This window comes from Drosophila kikkawai, chromosome X (genome assembly GCF_030179895.1).
Source record: "Drosophila kikkawai strain 14028-0561.14 chromosome X, DkikHiC1v2, whole genome shotgun sequence".
Taxonomy (NCBI): Eukaryota; Metazoa; Arthropoda; class Insecta; order Diptera; family Drosophilidae; genus Drosophila; species Drosophila kikkawai.
In genome coordinates, this window is record NC_091733.1 from 208,549 (window position 1) to 228,958 (window position 20,410).

The following is a 20,410-nucleotide window of genomic DNA, read 5'->3' on the forward strand; positions in this document are numbered from 1 at the left end:
GCCGACATGGTCAACTGGATGCACCAGGATCTGGCGGGGCACACGCGCTGCTTGGCGACGTCTGACTGCCGTGCTGCTTTGACCGACTCGTTGACCTGCTTGTCAGTCTCTGACAAAAAGCTGCCGTCACACACTGCTTTTAGGCACTGCTTGCGCGCACTGCTTGTGTGCACTGCTTTCTCTGATTAGCGGAGTGGGAGTGGCTCAGACTCTGTCGGGCTCCTGGCGGAATTGGCCCGATCTTGCCCAGAATTTGTCGGCGGGGATCGAGAGGGACGACCAGGGGGTCAGAGAGGCGTTATCTAGCTACGGGTGGGTTCTCTGCTCGAAAGTTGGCCAGGAGATGCGGGATGGCCAGTATAGGCGTGGCGCGGCGGCGATTCGTGCCGAGGTGGACCTAATCTCGGAAGGGACAATGGAGCGGATGCACTCTTAGTCGCGGCGGTGCGCTGTGCACGAAAGAGCCGGTGCTGGCGTGACGCTGCGAGCACGAAAGAGTTCCCTAATCTCTCTCTCTCTCGTTCGTGGGCGGAGGAGTAGGTGTACTCCAGTCGCGGCGGCGCGCTGTGCTGGCGTGACGCTACGACTGTGGGCACCAAAAGGATCCCTAATCTGGACGTGGGCGGAGGAGTAGGTGTACTCCAGTCGCGGCGGCCCGTTGTGCACGGAAGAAGCCTGTGCTGGCGTGACGCTACGACTGCGGGCACAGAAAGGATCCCTAATCTGGGCGTGGGCGGAGGAGTAGGTATACTCCAGTCGCGGCGGCGCGCTGTGCACGGAAGAGCCGGTGCTGGCGTGACGCTACGACTGCGGGCACAGAAAGGATCCCTAGTCTGAGCGTGGGCGGAGGAGTAGGTGTACTCCGGTGCTGGCGTGACGCTGCGGCTGCGGGTACCGGAAGGGAACGAAGGGAGGTTGGACGGTAGCAAACACGTGCGAATGAAAGTTCCGAAACGCAGTATTTGTGTCGTCAGCGGGACGGTGAGCAGAGGAACCTGAAAACGGGGCCAAAACTACTCGAGAAATACGACTACGGGCGGATTTGGTTGTTAGTTTTATTGTTGGGGTTGACTAAGTGTAAGTCCTACTACTGTCTTACAGAAAGCCTGCAACTTACGGTTCTAGCCCACGTGTCGAGGGGCGTGAAGCTGCGGATCGCGTTTTTGCTCCGAAGAATCGGCGCGTGGGTTCGGGGCTCTTGCGGCTGGGGCGCGGTTCAAAGGATCGACGCGGTCGTTGGCGTGGGTGCGTTGGAAAACTTGGTCGCGGAGCGCGGAGCGCGGAGCGATGGGCACGTTTGACCAGGTTGAAAGTTACCAGCGGAAGAGACCAAATGGCGGAAGACGCGAGCTGTCCTAGCTTTTGTGAACTTGTGGTTCGAACCAGTTCAACGCGATCTGACCTAGTTCGACTATTCGATCATTTTCCCGGTTCGGCGGCTTCTAAGGTGCCGAACTTAGATACGATTTTAAATTAACTATTTTTACATTAAATACACTACAAATCTGCGTCTGCTAAGGCTTCAGTGCCAACTTAAGAATTTAATTCACGAAGATTTCTATGTGGCTCCAGTGCCGTCTTAATGCTAATGCTTACATAGTAGGGGGAATATTTATATGCTTATTATCTACATTCTTAATTGTAACAAAATGTTGTGCGCCTGTAAAATAGAGGCGTCACAACACCCTTGGATAGTGCTCTCTAAGTGCTTCAAGGATTGGCCGCACTCCTGGGCAACAGAAGGTAAATTGAACAAAATCTTCAATTGGCTGTTGACCAGCAGCCTCTTATTCTCGAGCCGATTCTGCAAGTTTCTCCACGCTGAGTCAAACCCATCATTGGTTAACGGAGATAAGGCAACAATGGACTTGGCCTCGCCGGTCGTTTTTGCATTGAGATGGTTTAGTTTTTCGACTTCTGAAAGCCGAGGATTGCGTATATAGATGGCTGAAAAAAGGTACCGAAATGTGGGCCATTGAACATAGTCACCATTGAAAACTTCGCACTCGACTGGAGGTAAGCGACATCCGCCCTGAGACGGCGTCAGATTGGAGGACTGAACAGACTGTTGTGCGTGTGAATCTGCAATGATCTCATTGAGGCTTTCTGCGCACCGCTCGTAAACGGTATAACAGTAGTCATACTTGGATTGCATGACTGTTATTGTATCTTTGCAGTTTACACTGGCCAGAACTTCGGGGCACGTCTCGTACTCATTTTCCACCTTGTCCCAGAGGCCCTGATCTGCTTGAGTCGAACCCTACTCGTGTGGATGGACGACTTTGTCAGTCGGGGTGTTGACTCTGGCTTCGAACTGACTCATCCTATCGATTGTGGTCATGATTTTCATCAAGGCTTTGTCTCCCTCAGTTTAAGCCATTCTTTCATTTGTTCTAGTGACGTGAGGAGGCACGACTGATTTTGCTGCTTTTGTGGATGGTGCAGACGGTGGAACTTCGAGCGATGTGCTCGTAGATTTATGTGGAGTGGTGGTTGTTAATGGACTTTTGCTTCGAGAGGGATGTTCGCTTTCGGAAGGCATAGAGGAGTCACTCCTTGCCCTGACTCTGGGAGACGCCTCCGCTTTAGAAACGGTCAGAAGGGATTTTGGTTTCTCACCGTCGCCGATTGGCATGTTAAAGTCTTGTTGGGACCGCTGGATAAGCGCAGAAAAACAGAGTTAATCGAAGGATTATGTTTATCGATTTTGAATAAGTGCAGGGACGCTGGATAAAGCGTTTTAAATTTTTGGTTATCGATTTGGGATAAGTGCAGGGACGCTGGATAACGCGTTGACAAGGATGTCCTCGATTTGAAAGATATGGGGGCGCTGGATAACGCGTAGAAGAAATTAATCGAAAAAAATGCTGTCTATTTTAAATCAATATGGGGACGCTTGTGAAGCGTTGACAAGGATGTCCTCGATTTGAAAGATATGGGGGCGCTGGATAACGCGTAGAAGAAATTAATCGAAAAAAATTCTGTCGATTTTAAATCAATATGGGGACGCTGGATGGCGCGTTGGCACAGATGTACTCGATTTGAAAGGTATGGGGTCGCTGGATAACGCGTTGAACAAATTGATAAAAAAAAAAATGCTATCGATTTCAGATTAATACGATGACGCTGGATAATGCGTTTAAGGAATTATAAATAAAAAAATAGTCGAAAAAAGTTTTTATCGATTTGGGTACGAAGAGAAAAAAAAATGTGTAGTATTAATTATTCGGGGACAAATAAATATTGGTCGAAAATACTGTGGGGCTGGCAAGTGAAAGAAAAGATTAATCTAAAACTGATGTTTATCGCCTTGGAAGAAATGCTTGGTCGCTGGATATAGCGTACCAAAAAATAATCGGAACGGTAAACACGATTTGGAAAATATAGGGGCGCTGGATATCGCGTAGAAGAAATTAGTTTACAATTGAAACCCAAAAACAAAAAAAAATATAAAAAAGCATCCAAGTGTGACAGACTGAGCCGCGTATGGTAATGGTGTTGCTACCTTGGCGGCCAATAGATATGCATTTACGCAGACTTAACCCTGCAGTACCACATTTCATCAATAGGCGTTTTCATCAATAATTCATCAACGCGCCGACTGCGACGTCGACAGAATCGACGGTCTGCCGACTGCTACTTGAACCCGAACTCCATTCGGAGACCCGAACTCCCTTCGAGTCCGATTTGTCGGTGAATGAAAAAAAAAAACAAAAACAATCTCGGTTTTTTTTTCCCAGCTTTCGCTAGGGTTTGGATTTTTCGCCTTGTTTCCGCATTTCGAAGCAGCAGATAGGCGGCTGTAATTAAATCAAAAATAGCTCTGAGCAAAGTGCGGCGAAAGCTCTCTTTCCCAATTCGTTCAAATCGCCGCTAAACAGATGTCGCCGGCGCGGTGATCGAGTTCTAACGTTTCAACGCAGCGAAAAGGGAATACGGAGAACGGAGAGAGGAATAGTCTCCGGCTTACACCGAAAATCATCGGGCGCGAGCAGCGGCATTGAAGCTGCGAGGGAGTTGTTATTAGCTCGGTTGTGTCAAAAGAAAGAGAGAGAAGGAAAAACGCTCCGAAAGGAACGAGCGCGGACGGAGAAGCCGCCTGCGCAGAGCATTTTTTCGTTAGTTTTTTCTTATGTTTAAATTAAACGTAGATTCCTTGCGAGTGTATAGGGCCAAAGCAGAGAAGAAAAAAAAGGTCCAAGAAGGAGAAAAGAGAAAAAAAGGCGAAAGGAATCAGAAGGATAGTGAGAAGTGAGTGGAAAGGGCAAGACGGAGTGAGAGCAACCATGTTGGCTTAGCAATTGTTCTTTTTCTTTACATTTTTCTTTTGGTGTTTCGGTAGCCGTACATATACATTAGAGGTCTGCATGAATTAATTCAAAACGGCATATGAGACATTCATATGTCAGTGAATTGAATGAATTCGGCTGCGAATTCCACTGAATTTGAGTGAATGCGTGCGCCGTCGTTGTACTCACAACTACACACTCACACATAGGGAGAGCGAATTGAATGCCGACAGAGCCGAATACAGAGAATGAGTATTCGTTTACGTGCGCTTACAGTGGGAAACATAATTTGATGACATATAATTTACTTCATTAATTTAAACTTTTTTCTTTAGTGTTTGTATTTGTTTATTTATATTATAACTTTGCGAACTCATCGTGCCGAACGCTTGCAGAAAAGTAACACGCGCTGCGCAATATGACTGCGCAGTCGTTGTATTCTGAGTATTCTAAGAATTCTTTGCTGCCTTCGTTCATTCATTCTGTTTTGCACACGCATTCACTCAATTCAGTGCTTTATGAATACTCAAAATTTCGCAGAATTGAGTACAGAATGAGATGCGAACTCGATCAGCTGAATGCGTTGTACTCAAAAATGAGTACAACATTCAGAAGTACTCAGTGAAGCTTATGCTTGAATGCGGCCATGCAGACCTCTAATATACATATGCCGTACAGTGGGCCAAGAGCCGTGTTTTAGTGAAAAATGAAAGAAAATATTTTTTGTGATCTCCCAACAGGAAGCGCTTTTGTCGAGGGAACCCGGATTTCTGGTGAGAGTGAAAATTGTTTTTAATATGTTCAACGAAAATATTGAAGCGTGGATCAAGTGCACAAGATTTGCTAGATATTGTCCCACTGTTCGTCGCGGTTGAAACCGTAGGGGGGTATGAGAGGCATTGGAGAAGACAAGTGAGAGGGAATGCTAGATTTCAAGTTTAAGGGCAAGTGTTGAAACAGATGGATTTGGAACCGCAGTTTGCTCAGCAAGAATAGTTTGATGGCCACTGAGCAGATAAACGTCCATTGTAATTTCAAGTTCAAGGCCAGCAATGAAATAGAAAGTGAATTCGCTGCCTCTCTCTTGTGCTTGCGTTGCCTTTAACCCTCGTGCACCGATAGCAATTGAAAATTAAAGTATAAATTAAAAGGTTTTGAATTCTTTAATTTCAAATCTCCTCCTTCGTAACTCTTTACATTCCTCACGTTCGCATCTTTTTGACATCCGTAAAAGCTTTGATTATCTTTAGTAGGTTTGCATTCTTTTTTTTAAACCACTGAGAAACACTCAATGATAAATATTTTAATGCCATTCATTTTTATCGCAATTAAATTATTCGGCCACATGCCAGTCAAGTACTGTATTGATATTTTTAGTCTGTCTTTTAGCTATAAAAATTTTAATTAGCATTTTAAGAAATAAATTTTTGTAATGTGTTAAAAATTCGTGATTGTCCATTAGTAACCTTAAGGGGCCGTCTGTAAATGGTTTTCTTTATGCTTGGGAAAAAATGGCCATGGCAGGGAGGGCGAACAGTGACCTCAACGTCATCTGAGGATCACCCGGAAGTTTGAGCAGGATGTCTACCCAATTTTTCTGTCTGTGTTGTATTTGATTTCGCCCCAAACCTTTTAATTTTTACGCTACACGCAAAATACATATATTTCGACTATTTAGGGAATTAGCAGAGCCTTAAGTAGAAGGACAAAATCACCATCCCCACGTAGCCGACAGGGAGCAGCCGGATAATTGCGCGTGCGTCCTTTTTACTTTTGTTGACAACCAGAGCCTCGTAATTCGTTACAGAAACGCCACTGACTTTGATTCTCGAAGCTTCGGCTCCATATTTTCGGCGCAGCGGTTTTCGGTTTCGTCTTGCTGGGTAAATTTTGTCTAATTATTATTTTTTTGTAGATGCAATTGTCTAAGTGGATAAAACGGAGTGTCCAGAGAAGATACTGCGCAAAAAACCTTTCAATATATGGACTATGTCTAATGTTAATTGTTTATATTTGTGTTTTAGTTTTGGTATAGAATTAGTTAGAATAAATAAAATTAATACAAGTTTAAGAATATTATTTTTAAATATGAAAAAAAAAATCATCAACAATTCATTCATAATTCATCGATGAAATGTTGATGATTTGTTGATGAAATGTTGATGATTTGATGAAATGTTGATGATTGATGGATAAAATGTTGATGAATCATCAACAAATCATCAACATTTTATCGATGAATCATTAACATTTCATCAACATTTCATCAGCCTTTCATTAGCATTTCATCATTAATTCATAATGTTGATGAAATGCTGTTGATGAAAGCCTAGGACATGCCCATGTTAACTCCATCAATAGTTTGTATGGCGATTCATCGAATCATCAACAAAACGCTTCGGCTATTGATGAAATTTTGATGAATGGTACTGCAGGGAACAAACAACAAAACTATTAAAAACGTTGATTTTTTTAATTTTGTTTGATTCGCTTGGTTTGTGTTCGGATGCGGCGACACTGTTATCTGCCGATTCTCAATTGCCGGTCCAAGAATTCGTATGGATATGTGCATATATGTATGTATGTACATATATGCACGTATCATCGGCCAGCTAGAGGATGGAGTTAACATTATTTATCTTTATACCCTTGCATGGTATTATAATTTCAGTCAGAAGTTTGCAACGCAGTGAAGGAGACCTTTCGGACCCTATAAGGTAGGTAAAGTGGTGAGGCAGCCCTGGCCCTGGTATATATATTCTTGATCAGCATCAAAAGCCGAGTCGATCTAGCCATGTCCGTCTGTCCGTCCGTCCGTCTGTCCGTTTCTACGCAAACTAGTCCCTCAGTTTTGAAGCTATCTGAATGAAACTTTGCATATAATCTTCTATATACCCTCGCTGCTATATATGTCGGAACGGATCGGACGACTATATCATATAGCTGCCATACAAATGTTCGATTAATTTTTAGAAAAAACAATAATTATATGTTGGCTGTTTTTCAATATTTTAGCATCATTTTTGAGATGTTGCCATTTTATATTATTCCAGAATTTCCGTAAAAATTGTATAAAATTCGGACGACTTTATCTTATAGCTGCCATAAAAACGATCGGAAAATGAATGGGAAAAAAATTATAACTTCGTTGTTTTTCAACATATTCTTATCTACTTTTAGATATGAGCTTCTTTTATTATTTCAGAACTTTGTTAAAAATTTTATGAAAATCGGGCAACTATATCATATAGCTGCCATAGAAGTGATCGGTAAATGTATACAATATGTACAACTGGGAATGTAAAACTGTAACTGTCAAACTGTAAACATAATAGGTATAGGTAAAATGAAATAAAACTCTGTTTTGTGTGTGTTTTCAGCATTATAATTTATAATATAAATATCAAAACCAATCTGCAAGGGTATACAAACTTCGGTGTGCCGAAGTTAGCTTCCTTTCTTGTTTTGTTTTGTTATTGTGCAGTGGATGGAAAATATGTACATATATTTGTTGTGGATGGGATGTGTTTTTTCTCTTTTAAATGCCGCCGATTTATGACCCAAAGGTAATGTACATATGAATGTTCATGAATCGGCAATGTACATATATGTGTATGCAAATTGTGTTTTTTTTTTTAATTCGTTTATTGAAGAGAAATAGATACAAAAGTGGGGGGGATAAAAGGGTTGGGTCACACAGATATCGGGATGGTATGCTCGCGCGGTACGGCCGCGAAGCAATGCTTCGCGCGGGCGCTGATCCCGACCTATGATGCCTCCAGCTTCCTGCGTCGCTCCTCTGCTCGGAGCACCGTCAGTGCCCTCGCTGTGAAGTCCGACACGGCCTGCCAGTTCGCTTCGGACATCAACATCACCGGAACTAGGTTTTCCACTGAGATGGTCTTGCTCAGCCTGGCTTCCAGTGTTGCAAATTGCAAATTGTGCAAATTGTGTATGGACGTACACTGAGGAAATCGGTGTGGATGTATGGCTTTTTATGTATGAAAAAAACCTGGATGTAAGCCTTCTTGGATATTGGCTGATTTAGAACATGTATAGGAGAGGGGCATATAACTATGTAAACACATGCATATATATATATATATACTACTGCACAAGTTGGTAGTGTTTTAAATAAATTGGATGCAGTAATCTATCTACATATATTTGCATGTATGTACATACATATATGGTGAGAATTTCGGCACCGTACTTATCTTGGAAAAAAGCGCTGGAATATCTCGGGCGAAGGACCAAAATAAAGCTGTCGGGGACCTGGCAGTACGATCCCAAAAGTTCCTAAGAAAAATAATGCATAATTTGATGTGATGAGTGGAAAGCGGCAGCAAAAACACCTGATCTCAAATATGGATTGTATTTGTATACAAGTGCATATCAATGCGTTTGTTTGTTTTGGTTTTAGTTTGCTTGAATGCGTTCATATTTATTTTTGTATGTAATACAATATTTAAATTTTATATATATCATTATATTTATGTAATAATACACTCATAAAAATATTTTTCTAGATTTAAGAAAAATCGCCATACAAAAAAATCGCCCTTAAACTAAGAAAATTTTTTTGGAATTAAGAAAAGGTTTTCATGAATTTAAGGCAAGGCACCGTAAAATCAAGAAAGGCCGCCATAAATACACTTTTTTAGGGTTAATTTACATATTTTCCTCAAATGTAGGGCAAAATTTTCGGATTTGGTTCGTTTAGTTTTCTTCTGAAATTACGGGCGAATTTTCTTAAATTACGGGAGAATGGCGGATTCTTTTAGCAAATTCCGCACGCGTGCGCATACAATTCCCAACTGGTTCAAACGTTTTTGGCATGAGGTGACGGTGGCCGGCCAACACTTAGTAAGAGCAAGTCTCTTTTGCAACACCAAAAGTGTTAGCATTTGGCCGCCTTTGTTAATAAACAATAATAATATTGTTTTTGTTGTAATACAACAACAAAAAATATTATTATTAATATTTATTAACAACATTTTTACAACAAAAACAATATTATTATTGTTTATTAACAATATTTTTTACAACAAAAATAATATTATTGCTTATTTACAAATACAGCAGCAGCAATAACAAACAATTGCAATTTACCTTCAATTTTTCTATATTCAAGAAAAATCGTTCTAAATGTAAGAAAAAATTCACCTTCAATTTGAGGAAAATATTTCCCATATTTAGGACAAATCTCCTTATAAACAAGAAAATTTTTCTTCCTTTAAGAAAAATCGCCCTAGATTTTGGAAAGATTCTTTTCTCAAATTTAGGGCAAATTTTCTCAAATCTAGAGCGACTCGCTTTTGGAACCTTTTCTATGGCGAATTTCTAAATACACGGGCGAAAAGCGGCTTTTTAAGGGCGATTTTAGGCAAACATTTTTATGAGTGTACTTATTGGCTTAAGTCGTTTCCAGACCACCATAGAGGTAGACTTTCTGGCACGTTTTTTTATTGTGGTATTCCCCAATAGGCCTACTCCACATTCAATATTGCGTAATTCTCCAGAAAAAACAACGGCGGCCAAAAAATGAAAAGTTCTCTAAAGTTTTTGTTTTCAATATAGTCACATTAAGAAATGTTCAAATTCATCAAATTTGAAACATATCGGCATATTCTAAAAAAGTTTTCAAAATATTCGAATTTTCAAATTTGATGAATTTAAACATTTCTTAATGTGACTTTATTGAAAACAAAAACTTTTTAACTTTTTTTTTCTGTCTATCCGTTATCGCAGTCAATTTGCAATGCTTAAAAAGTCAAAAAAAAGTAAAAAAAAAAGTTTGTTTAAAAGTTCAATCTAATGCACATAACATTCATTACTTTTTATCAAACCATAATGAGTATTCTATACTTTCATTTGTGCATTTGATACATTGTTTCACAATGAATTTTCTAATTTGAACTTGTTTTTTATTATTTTTAAAAATATTTTCAAACACTTTTATATGAATTTTACAGACATTAAAAAATATATCAGATGGTGCTTTTAATTTTCCAAAGTCTGAGGAACTCGAGTAGTTTTTTCATGTATAAAAAGCTCAGATGGAGCTGTTAATTGCTCGTTTTCTTTTATGAGTAACGATCTGCAATTATCACAAGTGGATGCCTTTGCAATATATCCACAGAAATATCTACTCGAGGTTAATTCAATAGGTACATCATTGCTCAAAAAATTATCTATATTTTGGTTAAAGTACCTCTCATTGTCTTGTACAATTTCTGAAAATGAATATTCTTGCTCCTGTATTTCTTTTTTTTCAGTGCCAGGCTGATATATAATTGAATCAAACTCTACTGGCAACATAACATCATCATCTGATTTATAATTCGTCTGTTGGGAAAATTTAAAAATGTGCAAAGATATAAGTTTGGCAATTATTATATTAAATTCATTTACTGAAGGGTTTCTACAGTTACCACCTTTTGCACGAACGCACGCAAATATATTTTCAAGCGGATCCTGGTTTACTCGACTAGTTAGTCTTTAAATAAATCTTTGACGAGTGTAAACATAGCTTCAGTAGTTTGGAGCAAGCCATCAAGACAATATATTATATTTCCTTGGTATTTTATGTTCTTTAGGTATTCCTGCATTTCTTTTAGTTTATTCCAAACAACATTATCAATTTGAAGTGCGCATTTTAATGGGATTTTGTCAGTTAAAACTCTGCTGTTCAAGCAATCAAAGTAATCATTAACTCTTTGGACAAATGCAGCCGTAGAGACTGCCACTTCATAACTATTTCGATGGAGTTGCTTATTTTTGTTGCAAGCCTTAATTGCCGCTGCAACAGTGTGACTAAATGTCTGGGTTGCCAAACATACCCGCATTAGCTCAAATCTAGTTGGATTAACGTGACTTCTTGTTAACTTAGTCAATCTCGTTACTGATCCCTGTTCTAGTTCGTATAACTCTCGTATAACATCAAAATTAACAAGTCCGTCAGGGGTTTCAAAATTGGCTTTTAGTAAATTATTTCTTAAAGATTTAAAAAGATGCGGAATGTCATATAAAATGAAGATAAAGTAAGGCTTATCATTAGTGACATCAAGTAATGAGGTACATTTTCTATTATTACCTCCTTGATCATAACGCCTCTTACTTTGAATCCAATATTTTCAGCAATGTCACTATTTTTATAAATAAGGCTTTTCAAGCATTCTCCTTTTATATTTGTTTCAGGCACAAAATAATTTAATATAAATTTCAATTTTTTTTAAATACCCCGTATAACAAAAACGCAAATGTGGCTTCCAATTTTATTAGAGCGTTCAATTAAATGCTCTAAGCCATCAATAACGTCAACAGAGAAATTATATGTTAAATTTTTTTTTATTGCAACTTCATCACAAGCTTTTATGCATTCTTTTTCAGATTCAGTCATTTCCTTAATAGTATCTTTAAGGGCTGAGTACAAGCATTCGTTGTCTCCCGGCTGTAATTTTTTTATGCTGTTCCACTTTTGTAAAGATGAGGGACTAGGAAGATTTAATTCCAAAGAGTCCCTTAAAAACATATATGTTGAAGTCGACCTGTAATAAATGCTCTGAGCGAACAACTTTTCGGAATCATTCCATCTCATATTTGTTCCCTTTTTTTCTTTAAGAAGCATTTTTGCCAATATTTTTTCGTTTCCAGTTAGATTCATTTTGTCAATTTCAGAAAGTATGTTTTTTTTTTATTTTACTTCCAACCTAATCACCTTTCGTTTTAAATTCGAATTTTCTTTTTGCAGCATTTTTATTCTGTTTTGCCTATCATCAGCTAATTTTTTAAAAGCTACGTATTTTTTTTGGAAACATTTTAGTGTTTTTGTGCTTTTATGGCACTGGCGACAAATTTCAGCAGGTGAGCGGTGTATTTTTCGTGGAGGCGAGCTTACAGCATTGAAATCAATTTCAACATCGCAACTGTTCTCTTTGACTAGGTTACGATCCGGGATTGTTCCTCGCCTCAGATATTTTATCCCAATGTCGCCCAGATGACAGAAATGATCTTGGCATAAAAAAGGGGATGAAGTGTTAGCCTCAAACCTGTGGCAATAGTCAGCAGCAGCAGCACGTAAAATTGGCGCGCAAAATTCCAAAACAACGCACACAAAAATAATTTGTAATTTTTTTATTTTTTCACTATTTACAACAATTTATTCAGGCTTCTATTGCCACTTATGTCACTGTTGCAGCGGCAATAATTTTGGGCGATGGAAAAACGTTTAAATAATAAAAAATCGTAGAAATCTGCACTCTATGAACTTGTAGGCTTTAAGCGAACGCAAGAAGAGAAACCAAAAGGGGAAAGAAAACAGTTGGCGCGCTCTTCTTACCCCGAATTCATGGGCGCGCAAATCAAAACAAATTTGAATTCCAGAAAATCATTTAACTACATTTTATTTTCATATCGAATACTACAAATGGATAATTTACATAATATGTACGTACATATAGAATACATAAATCTGTATGTATATTATATATTTTAATTATTAAATAAGTATTGTAAATAATAAAAATAGTTGATACATAATTATATGTATTTACAATTACATAATTCATTTCATAAATTATAAAAAATAGATTTATAGATTAATAAGTATATGAAATAAAAGAGATGTTAAAATAAAAAAATAAATTGGCCTTCTTGAGGCCCGTTTGCACACAAACACCCGGCGGCGTCGCTGAATGCGTAGAAGAGAACGGCTGGCTCTAGAGCGCTCTCTTCGCTGGCTTTTGAACAAAATTTAAGAGAGCCTGGAGCCAGTTCAAAAGCTAGCACGAAAAAATCGTGTGCAAAAAAATCGAATGGCGTTACTTATCTTATAGCTCTATTGTCTTTGGTCAAGCCAACGACAGGTTTGTTTACAAGTCATCACTTCTTTTTGATTCTACATGCGTATCTATGATGATTCGACTAGACGTTGACAATCATATGCTAAGATACCGCAGTTTGTTTCAACAATACTGTGTCGACATGTACGTCAAAGTATAAAAAAAGTAATCAGTCGAAGTTGCGCTCAGACGAGTACATCCACTTGCGTGACGCCATCGCTACTGAAGGACACGCCGGTTGTTTGACCATTCTCCCAGCTACTTCTGTTGGAAGCCCGCACCATATGCATGAGTACGCTCAAGATGCGATGACGTATGTCCAGAATTACGGGCGCCCGAATTTATTCAATGCAATCTTCCCAAAATAGAGTAGGATATTTCTAGGCATCATATGATCGATGTGTTTCGGAACCACTGCATCAATTGTTGGCGCATTAAAACGCCCAGCATGTTGTGCTGCCGGCGTCTTATCGGCTCTAATGACAATTTTGTTGTTATCTGATGGCATGCGGTCTTATGCGGCTGTTAATAATGCAACTAATTCATTGTGTTGATGAAAAGATGTTAGAAGTTGTTTCACAATTGATCTTTTCACTGAATTGTTGAGTGCACAACGCTGAATTGAATTGCCCATAAAATAGATTTGCAAAAATTTATAGTCATCATTAGGCATTAGCGAAGATAGAACCTATTCGATGATATATTTTTTTTTAAACTAAATGAAATTGTTTGCTATTACATTTACCTTGAAAGTAGGCAAACAACTATCACGAATAACTTTTGTTGCGCCAAATGATTTCATTTGAAAAAATTTTGAATTCCTGGATATGAATCAAAAAATTATTACAATGGGCCATTTTCGGAAACCAATGAATGTAATGGCTCTGGTGGCGTTTTTTTTTTTTTTTTTTTTTTTTTATTTTTTTTGGTATTAGACAAGTTTTTTGCTTCAACTTATAATCTACTATTCTATTATTAACTAGCAGACCCGACCCGCTTTGCTGGGCCCGAACTAATTATAGTTGACCCGGCAAACACTGTTTTGTCATGTATATTATTTTGAGGAAACAATAGGAAAACAATGAGCATATTACAGAGTTGTCAGTAAATAAAATATTAAACCTTGAACAGTAATGTTTATATATAAAAATCTCCTGTCACTATGTTTGTTCGCTATAGACTCCTAAACCGCTTCCTCTGCTTGTTCAATAAAATTATACTGGCACCGAGTCGTTACGCGCTCTTCACAATTACCCATAAAATATATTTGAAGAAATTTCGGATTATCATCAGGCATTGGCATCAATGATCCAATTTTGTGGTACACCTGGCCTTGTATTTTGAATGTAGTTTCAGAATTACGTCCATCGGATGCAAGATCACAAATTTTAGTGGCCCCAAATGACGTCATTTGGAAGCAAGAATTAAATTTGCGTATTTTACGCAAAAATAATTTTGAGTCATTTGAATTTCCAGCAAGATGGGTTAATAAACGTTCTGGCGGAGCAGGTAGAGAGCACGACTTTTCCTGATGCGCAGCACATACCGGCAGTTTCATTCCGAAATTTAAACGCCTCACAATATTGACATACTTTGTCCTTTCCACCGATAGCAATTTTTGAATGCGCAGAGTAGTTAATATCTGGTGCATATTCAAAAGCAAGACGAACGAATGGTGTACGAACTAATGAGCGACTGTTCCGCTGCCTTTGTCGTTCTTGTGCTCGTACTATATCTATGTTTCTATCTCGAGCCGCCCTGATTCTCGTAATATTCTGCTGCAGACGTTCGCTACGCTGTTCCTGGGATTCTTGTGCACGACCTTCTGCTGTCCTAATTCTTTGAGCTCTATTTCTTGTATTGACTTGTTCTGGCAACTGATGAGCTCTTTCGAAACGTCTGCGTCGTGCCAGTCTGCTGCTTACGTTGTTGAGATTCGATCTTTTCGGTGGCATTTTACTAAAAATATTATCTTACCTTCTTAATGTATTGAAAATGAGAATTTGGAGACTCACCACCATAAACGCAAAACAATAATTATGAATGACAAATGAAAATAATAGAAAAGACAATCTGACGAAATGCGATTTATTGAAATAATATCTTAAAAAATATGTAATACGTGAAGAACCACTCTACTAATTTTGTGCAAATTCATCAACAAAATAGCTCTAAATTTCATGAGAATCGGTAAAGCCGTTTCGGAGGAGTGCATAAAAAAAGAAGATTCCTCCTTGTCCTGCCGAAACTGCCATGATGTAAAAGATCTAAGCTATCCTATCTCTCAAGTTGAACCAAACTGCATATTGCCTGCAAATTTGAACGAAATCTGTTAAGCGGTTTAGGAGTCTATAGCGAACAAACATAGTGACAGGAGATTTTTATATATTAAGATTAAAACTTGTAGTAGTGTTAGTGAATATCATGTCCCCCTTCTTAGTTCAGACGACGGGTACCATTGGCGTCAATTTGACTTGGCCGCTAGCGCAAGACAATCCAGAGGTTTCATTTTTTAGTTTTAATGCCATCCAATGTGGACACATAACATTCATATGCCCAACAGCAAAAATTTGCTCTGAACTGTAATCAATTGCCACATTATAACTGTATGCATCTCTGTGCGGATTAATCACAACATTTCTATGTTGTTGATTTCGATCCCGTTCATCTTTATTTCGCGCTTAGCGTTGCTCATCAGTTTGAATTGCTCTTATATATCTTTGACTTGCATCATTTAGAGTTTTGCGGCTAAAGTTTATACGTCTACTTAGGGTCATTTTTAGAACTGCTAGACCGATTTGGCTGTTAAAATATCATTAGAGGAGAAAGAAGTATTGATTCCCTTAAATTCAATGACACCGCAGTATTTATCATTTAAACGATTTATATTGTATTTTTAAAAATAGTTGTAGGTATGTAATATTACATTTTTTGTGGGATTGGCTTCTAATATATAGATTAAAACATTAATGTAATAAGAAAAAACGGTAAATTTTGCACTTCAGGTAAATCACTCTAAAATGATTGGAAATATAACACTTTTGCTGAAAATGCAGATTGAAGCATGTATCCAGACTTAGCTCTTTGAATGAACCTTACGTAGGCCAGGTTTTTTGGATGGCTTAAGAACATAGAAAGAGCACATCAAGGTCTCATCTACGGACATCATTGCGCCAGCATTGTCAAACTCCCCGCAGTAGTTGGGAGCCGAAAATATTGTAATAAGCTGCCGCTTGGCGAAAAACTCATACCCGTCCTCCACGACCTGGTGGGCACGACAGATTAAATCAAACTTATGGCGGTGAACAAACTTGCCTACAATGTCAGCACCAAAAGTAACACTAACGCCACGGTCGTTGTCGCTCCAACCCATTATTTTGGGGTCAGGGTCTGACCACAAGAGGTCGCAAAGTAGTCCCTTATCAGGGACGTCACATGGACGGGCCAACTGACCAATTTGATTCATATTTAGTAAGTCCGGGCTTAGTCCGCCATGACAACAGAAAATTTTCTCATCAACAATGGCGGATACAGGCATGCAGCTGTAGCAGTCGACAAATGTGCGCCATAATTTTATGGTGTATCTGCGCTTGCATTCATCATAAAACCCATATATGCGGTTAATTCCGGCAGATTCATGGTTTCCGCGAAGAAGGAAGAAATTTTCCGGGTACTTAATTTTATAGGCCAGCAACAGGCAGATGGTTTCGATGGACTGCTTTCCGCGGTCTACGTAGTCTCCAAGAAAAAGGTAATTTGAGGCCGGTGGATATCCGCCGTAGTCGAAAAGACGCAAAAGATCCGTGAACTGCCCGTGAATATCCCCACAGATCTTTACTGGCGCCGACAGTTCAAGAAGCATTGGCTGTGACATAAAAACTTCACGCGACTTGTTACACAAAAGCTTTATGTCCGATTCGGTCAAATTAAGCTGCTTCAGACGCCGAGTGTCGATAATTCGTAAGATGAGCTGATCAATATTATTTAGATCTGTTACTGTTGTCATTTGCTGCGACATGTTTTCTGTCCCAGGCAATACCAACCGAAATTTTGCTAACAAATAATAATAATAATAAACAAAGCCTTATATATAATGTTTTTGATTATTCCCGCTTGGCATGCCACACCGATAAATATATATAGGTTAATTACACAAAGGTGAACTAAAATAAAAACCAGAAAGAAAGCTAAGTTAGGCAGGCCGATGTTTGTATACCCTTGCAATTTGCAATTAGATCATTAAAAATCGATACATTCCGGTCAATTTAATAGAAAACAAGAAAGGAAGCTAGCTTCGGCACCCTTGCAGATTGCAGTTGGATCATTAGGAATCGAGCCATTCTGCTTAAATAATTAAAAAAAAAAGAAAATATAAAAAAAAAACTTCATATTTATACATAGCATAAATAAAATGCTGAAAACACACACAAAACAGAGTTTCATAACATTTTACCAATACCACTAACCATACAACATATAGACTGGTCATTTCATACAACGAAAATGGACACAAAAATTTCTTAGCGAGCGGTCCCATGTTAACTGTTTGCTGTTAGCGACAGACCCCTGTTAGATTTTAGCTGTTAGCGGCCGGTCCCATGTTAGCTGTCAGCTGTTAGCGTCAGGCCTTTACATGTATGTCGGTGTTCATGCATTCCCGTACACGGGTGCATGTGTGCGATCATTTCATTTCGGCCTAGCAAGAATATTTGGTATTTTGCTACTTTTCGCGCTAGGTACCCTAACAATATGGGCATATTCGCTATTGGGTTAATGATACAAATAAGAGTGTTATATGTTATAATATATTTCTTAATGTTTCAGCATTCATTTCATATTTGTTTACAATTCAAATCAGTGGCAGCAGTGTAATGTGTTGTTTTTAATAAAAACATGTTGCATTCGGGCGGTAATCGATAGCCTCAGGCGAAACAAATATCGTCTGGGATGCGCACCGAGGATAGGTTGGCAGGTCCAGGAAGAGGGGAAGTGGATCGCATCTCGAGCGCCTCATGCGATCCACACCGAAGGGGAAGTGTAGGAGGTATGTGCCGATCGCGAGAGAGGCTAGCTACACCCACACCAAGGCACCAAAGAGTACTGGCCTTGGAAGCGGTTCTCGACCCCGGGTGAGAGAGGCGAAAAAGTAGGTAAGGGAATTGTGGGAAACGAGCCTATATAGGGCAAGGTGACCGCTAATGGCGGCCAGTAGGAAAAACGGAGCCGAAATAAAACCTAAAACCTTTCAAACCACAAAAAACAGCAAAACCGGAAAAACCGAAAAAAAACCCCGGAAAACAGAAAAACAGTTACGGGAAGGTGAAAGAAAATATATATATATATTTCGGATGGGAGTGCGAGAAAAAACCAATGTTTAGAAAGGAGGATAAACGGAGCCGGGAAGCCACGAGGGTGACCAGGGGCCGGTCACCGGGAAACAAAAAAAAAGAAGGGAAACAGCCAGGAAGGAAACAAAAGTGAGTCCGTTCCAAACGGAACTAGAATTGAAATAAACCAAGACACGTTCACAGGGTCCTGTGCCTTCTGGAGGCGAAAATTCTGGGCGGGAGTAAATAGTAAAAAAAAATAAAAAATCGGTCCCAACCCCAAAGTCGAACGGGTCCCGAATACTGGACCTCAAAGGCCGAGGTGCCACCGTCTCAGCCGGGACAAAGGTGACGGAAGCCCCAAGGAATCCACGGCCGTATAATATAATTTAATTAATTTATTTATTCATTGAACATTAGGCTAAATTATTTATTTATTTATTTCCGCCATATTTATTTATTTATTTAATTTATTCATCCCTATTTATTTATTTATTTATTAAATGTAAATTCTATTTATTTATTCTAAAGTCCCTGTGTTAGTTTATATTGTTTATTTGTTTGTCGGTGCAATGTGTATGTAAAATATGCTGATACACTTATTTGGCATTCTAAAATGCCATAGTCAAAAGCACCAAATACAACAGATACATTAAAGTTAAAAAGTAAAAGCACGCAGAAATTAAACCGAAGGCACCTAAATAACAATTAACAATTATATCCACCAAGATGAACTTATAGACATCCGTGAACATAAACAATTGCAGAAAATTTAACGTAAATTAAAGCTTAAATCAAGAGGAGAGAGAGATCTTTGATGCGGCTGCGCTGCAGAAGGCCGGTTTGTAGTGTAGTGGTATATTTGTGGAGATAAACAATTTCGGAAGTCCCGTCTCAGTCCCTTCCTCTAATTTGGAGCTCCAAGTAGGTAGGATGTAGCTGAAATGAACGAGGGTACATTTAAATAATTATATACATTGATATACATTTATACCTGTGCAAAAAAGTCGTTGTCTTCTCCGTTGTTCGCTGCTCCACTGTCTTTATCGTCGTTTATGCAATTTCCGTATTTTCTGGTTTTGTTTTGGCCCATGTGATGTGCTAAAAGGAATGAAGCTGTCGGGGGCCGTGGCAATACGATTCCAAAAGATTCCCAATAAAAGAAAGCAGAGTTCGATATGATGATTCGTAGGAGGACAAACGATCCGTCTTCTTGGAGGTTTATTTTCAGAGGGCCAAAAAAAAAAAAGTACAACTAGTATGGCGACAGGTACATTTGTCCCCAGTGATGCTCCCCTGGCGATATTGCCCCTTGTTTAGCATGAACATTCTCCCCCCGCGCAAGAGGAATACTTGCGGTCTACGAGAGGGAGCATCGTCCGGAGAGGATCCATCCCAGCGTCGTGTTTTGTGCCATCGGCAAACCGTCCTGACCCGGGAGGATACCCGGCAGCTTCAGGTCAGCGTAGACATCCGCCCCAAGCACAACCGACACTAAAGATGGGTGGTCCGGATAAAGACGCCTGCTGGCGCTGCTGTGGCTGACGCTGAGGCCGAGAATCCGAGGGTGGGTTTGCGCCTTTGTCGGGGTCGCGAAGAGCGAGGCTGCCCAGTGTGGATGTGCAGCAGCGTGTGATGAGCCTCCTTGCCACACAGTTCGCGCAGTACTTGTTAATTAGTACCGCGCGGTGCCGCTTCACAGCCGGCAGTTGGAGAAACCGTTGGCAAACCCTCAGAGCGTGGACTCCCCTGCAGACTCGACATCTGTATACATTGCTCCCGGATGAGCGACGAGGATTTCGATGGGTCGTTGGAGCCATTGTATACACGGATCTACGTTAAAACAGAGAGATGGATAAATATGAAAATGAAGTGTTATGGATGAGGATGAACAAGACACGAGGACGGAACGACGACGTTGGATGACACAACTTAGGACTAGTAAATGTCA

General features: G+C 39.5%; 1 protein-coding gene across 1 annotated transcript; it reads right to left on the reverse strand.

Moving 5' to 3' along the window:
• Nucleotides 1–16,019: 16,019 nt before the first annotated feature.
• Pp1-Y2 (Protein phosphatase 1, Y-linked 2) lies at nucleotides 16,020–17,239 on the reverse strand. Its single transcript, XM_017163337.3, has one exon. It carries the CDS (start codon nucleotides 17,148–17,150, stop codon nucleotides 16,209–16,211), a length of 942 nt encoding a protein of 313 aa, XP_017018826.1. The 5' UTR covers nucleotides 17,151–17,239; the 3' UTR covers nucleotides 16,020–16,208.
• Between the last annotated feature and the right edge of the window lie 3,171 nt (nucleotides 17,240–20,410).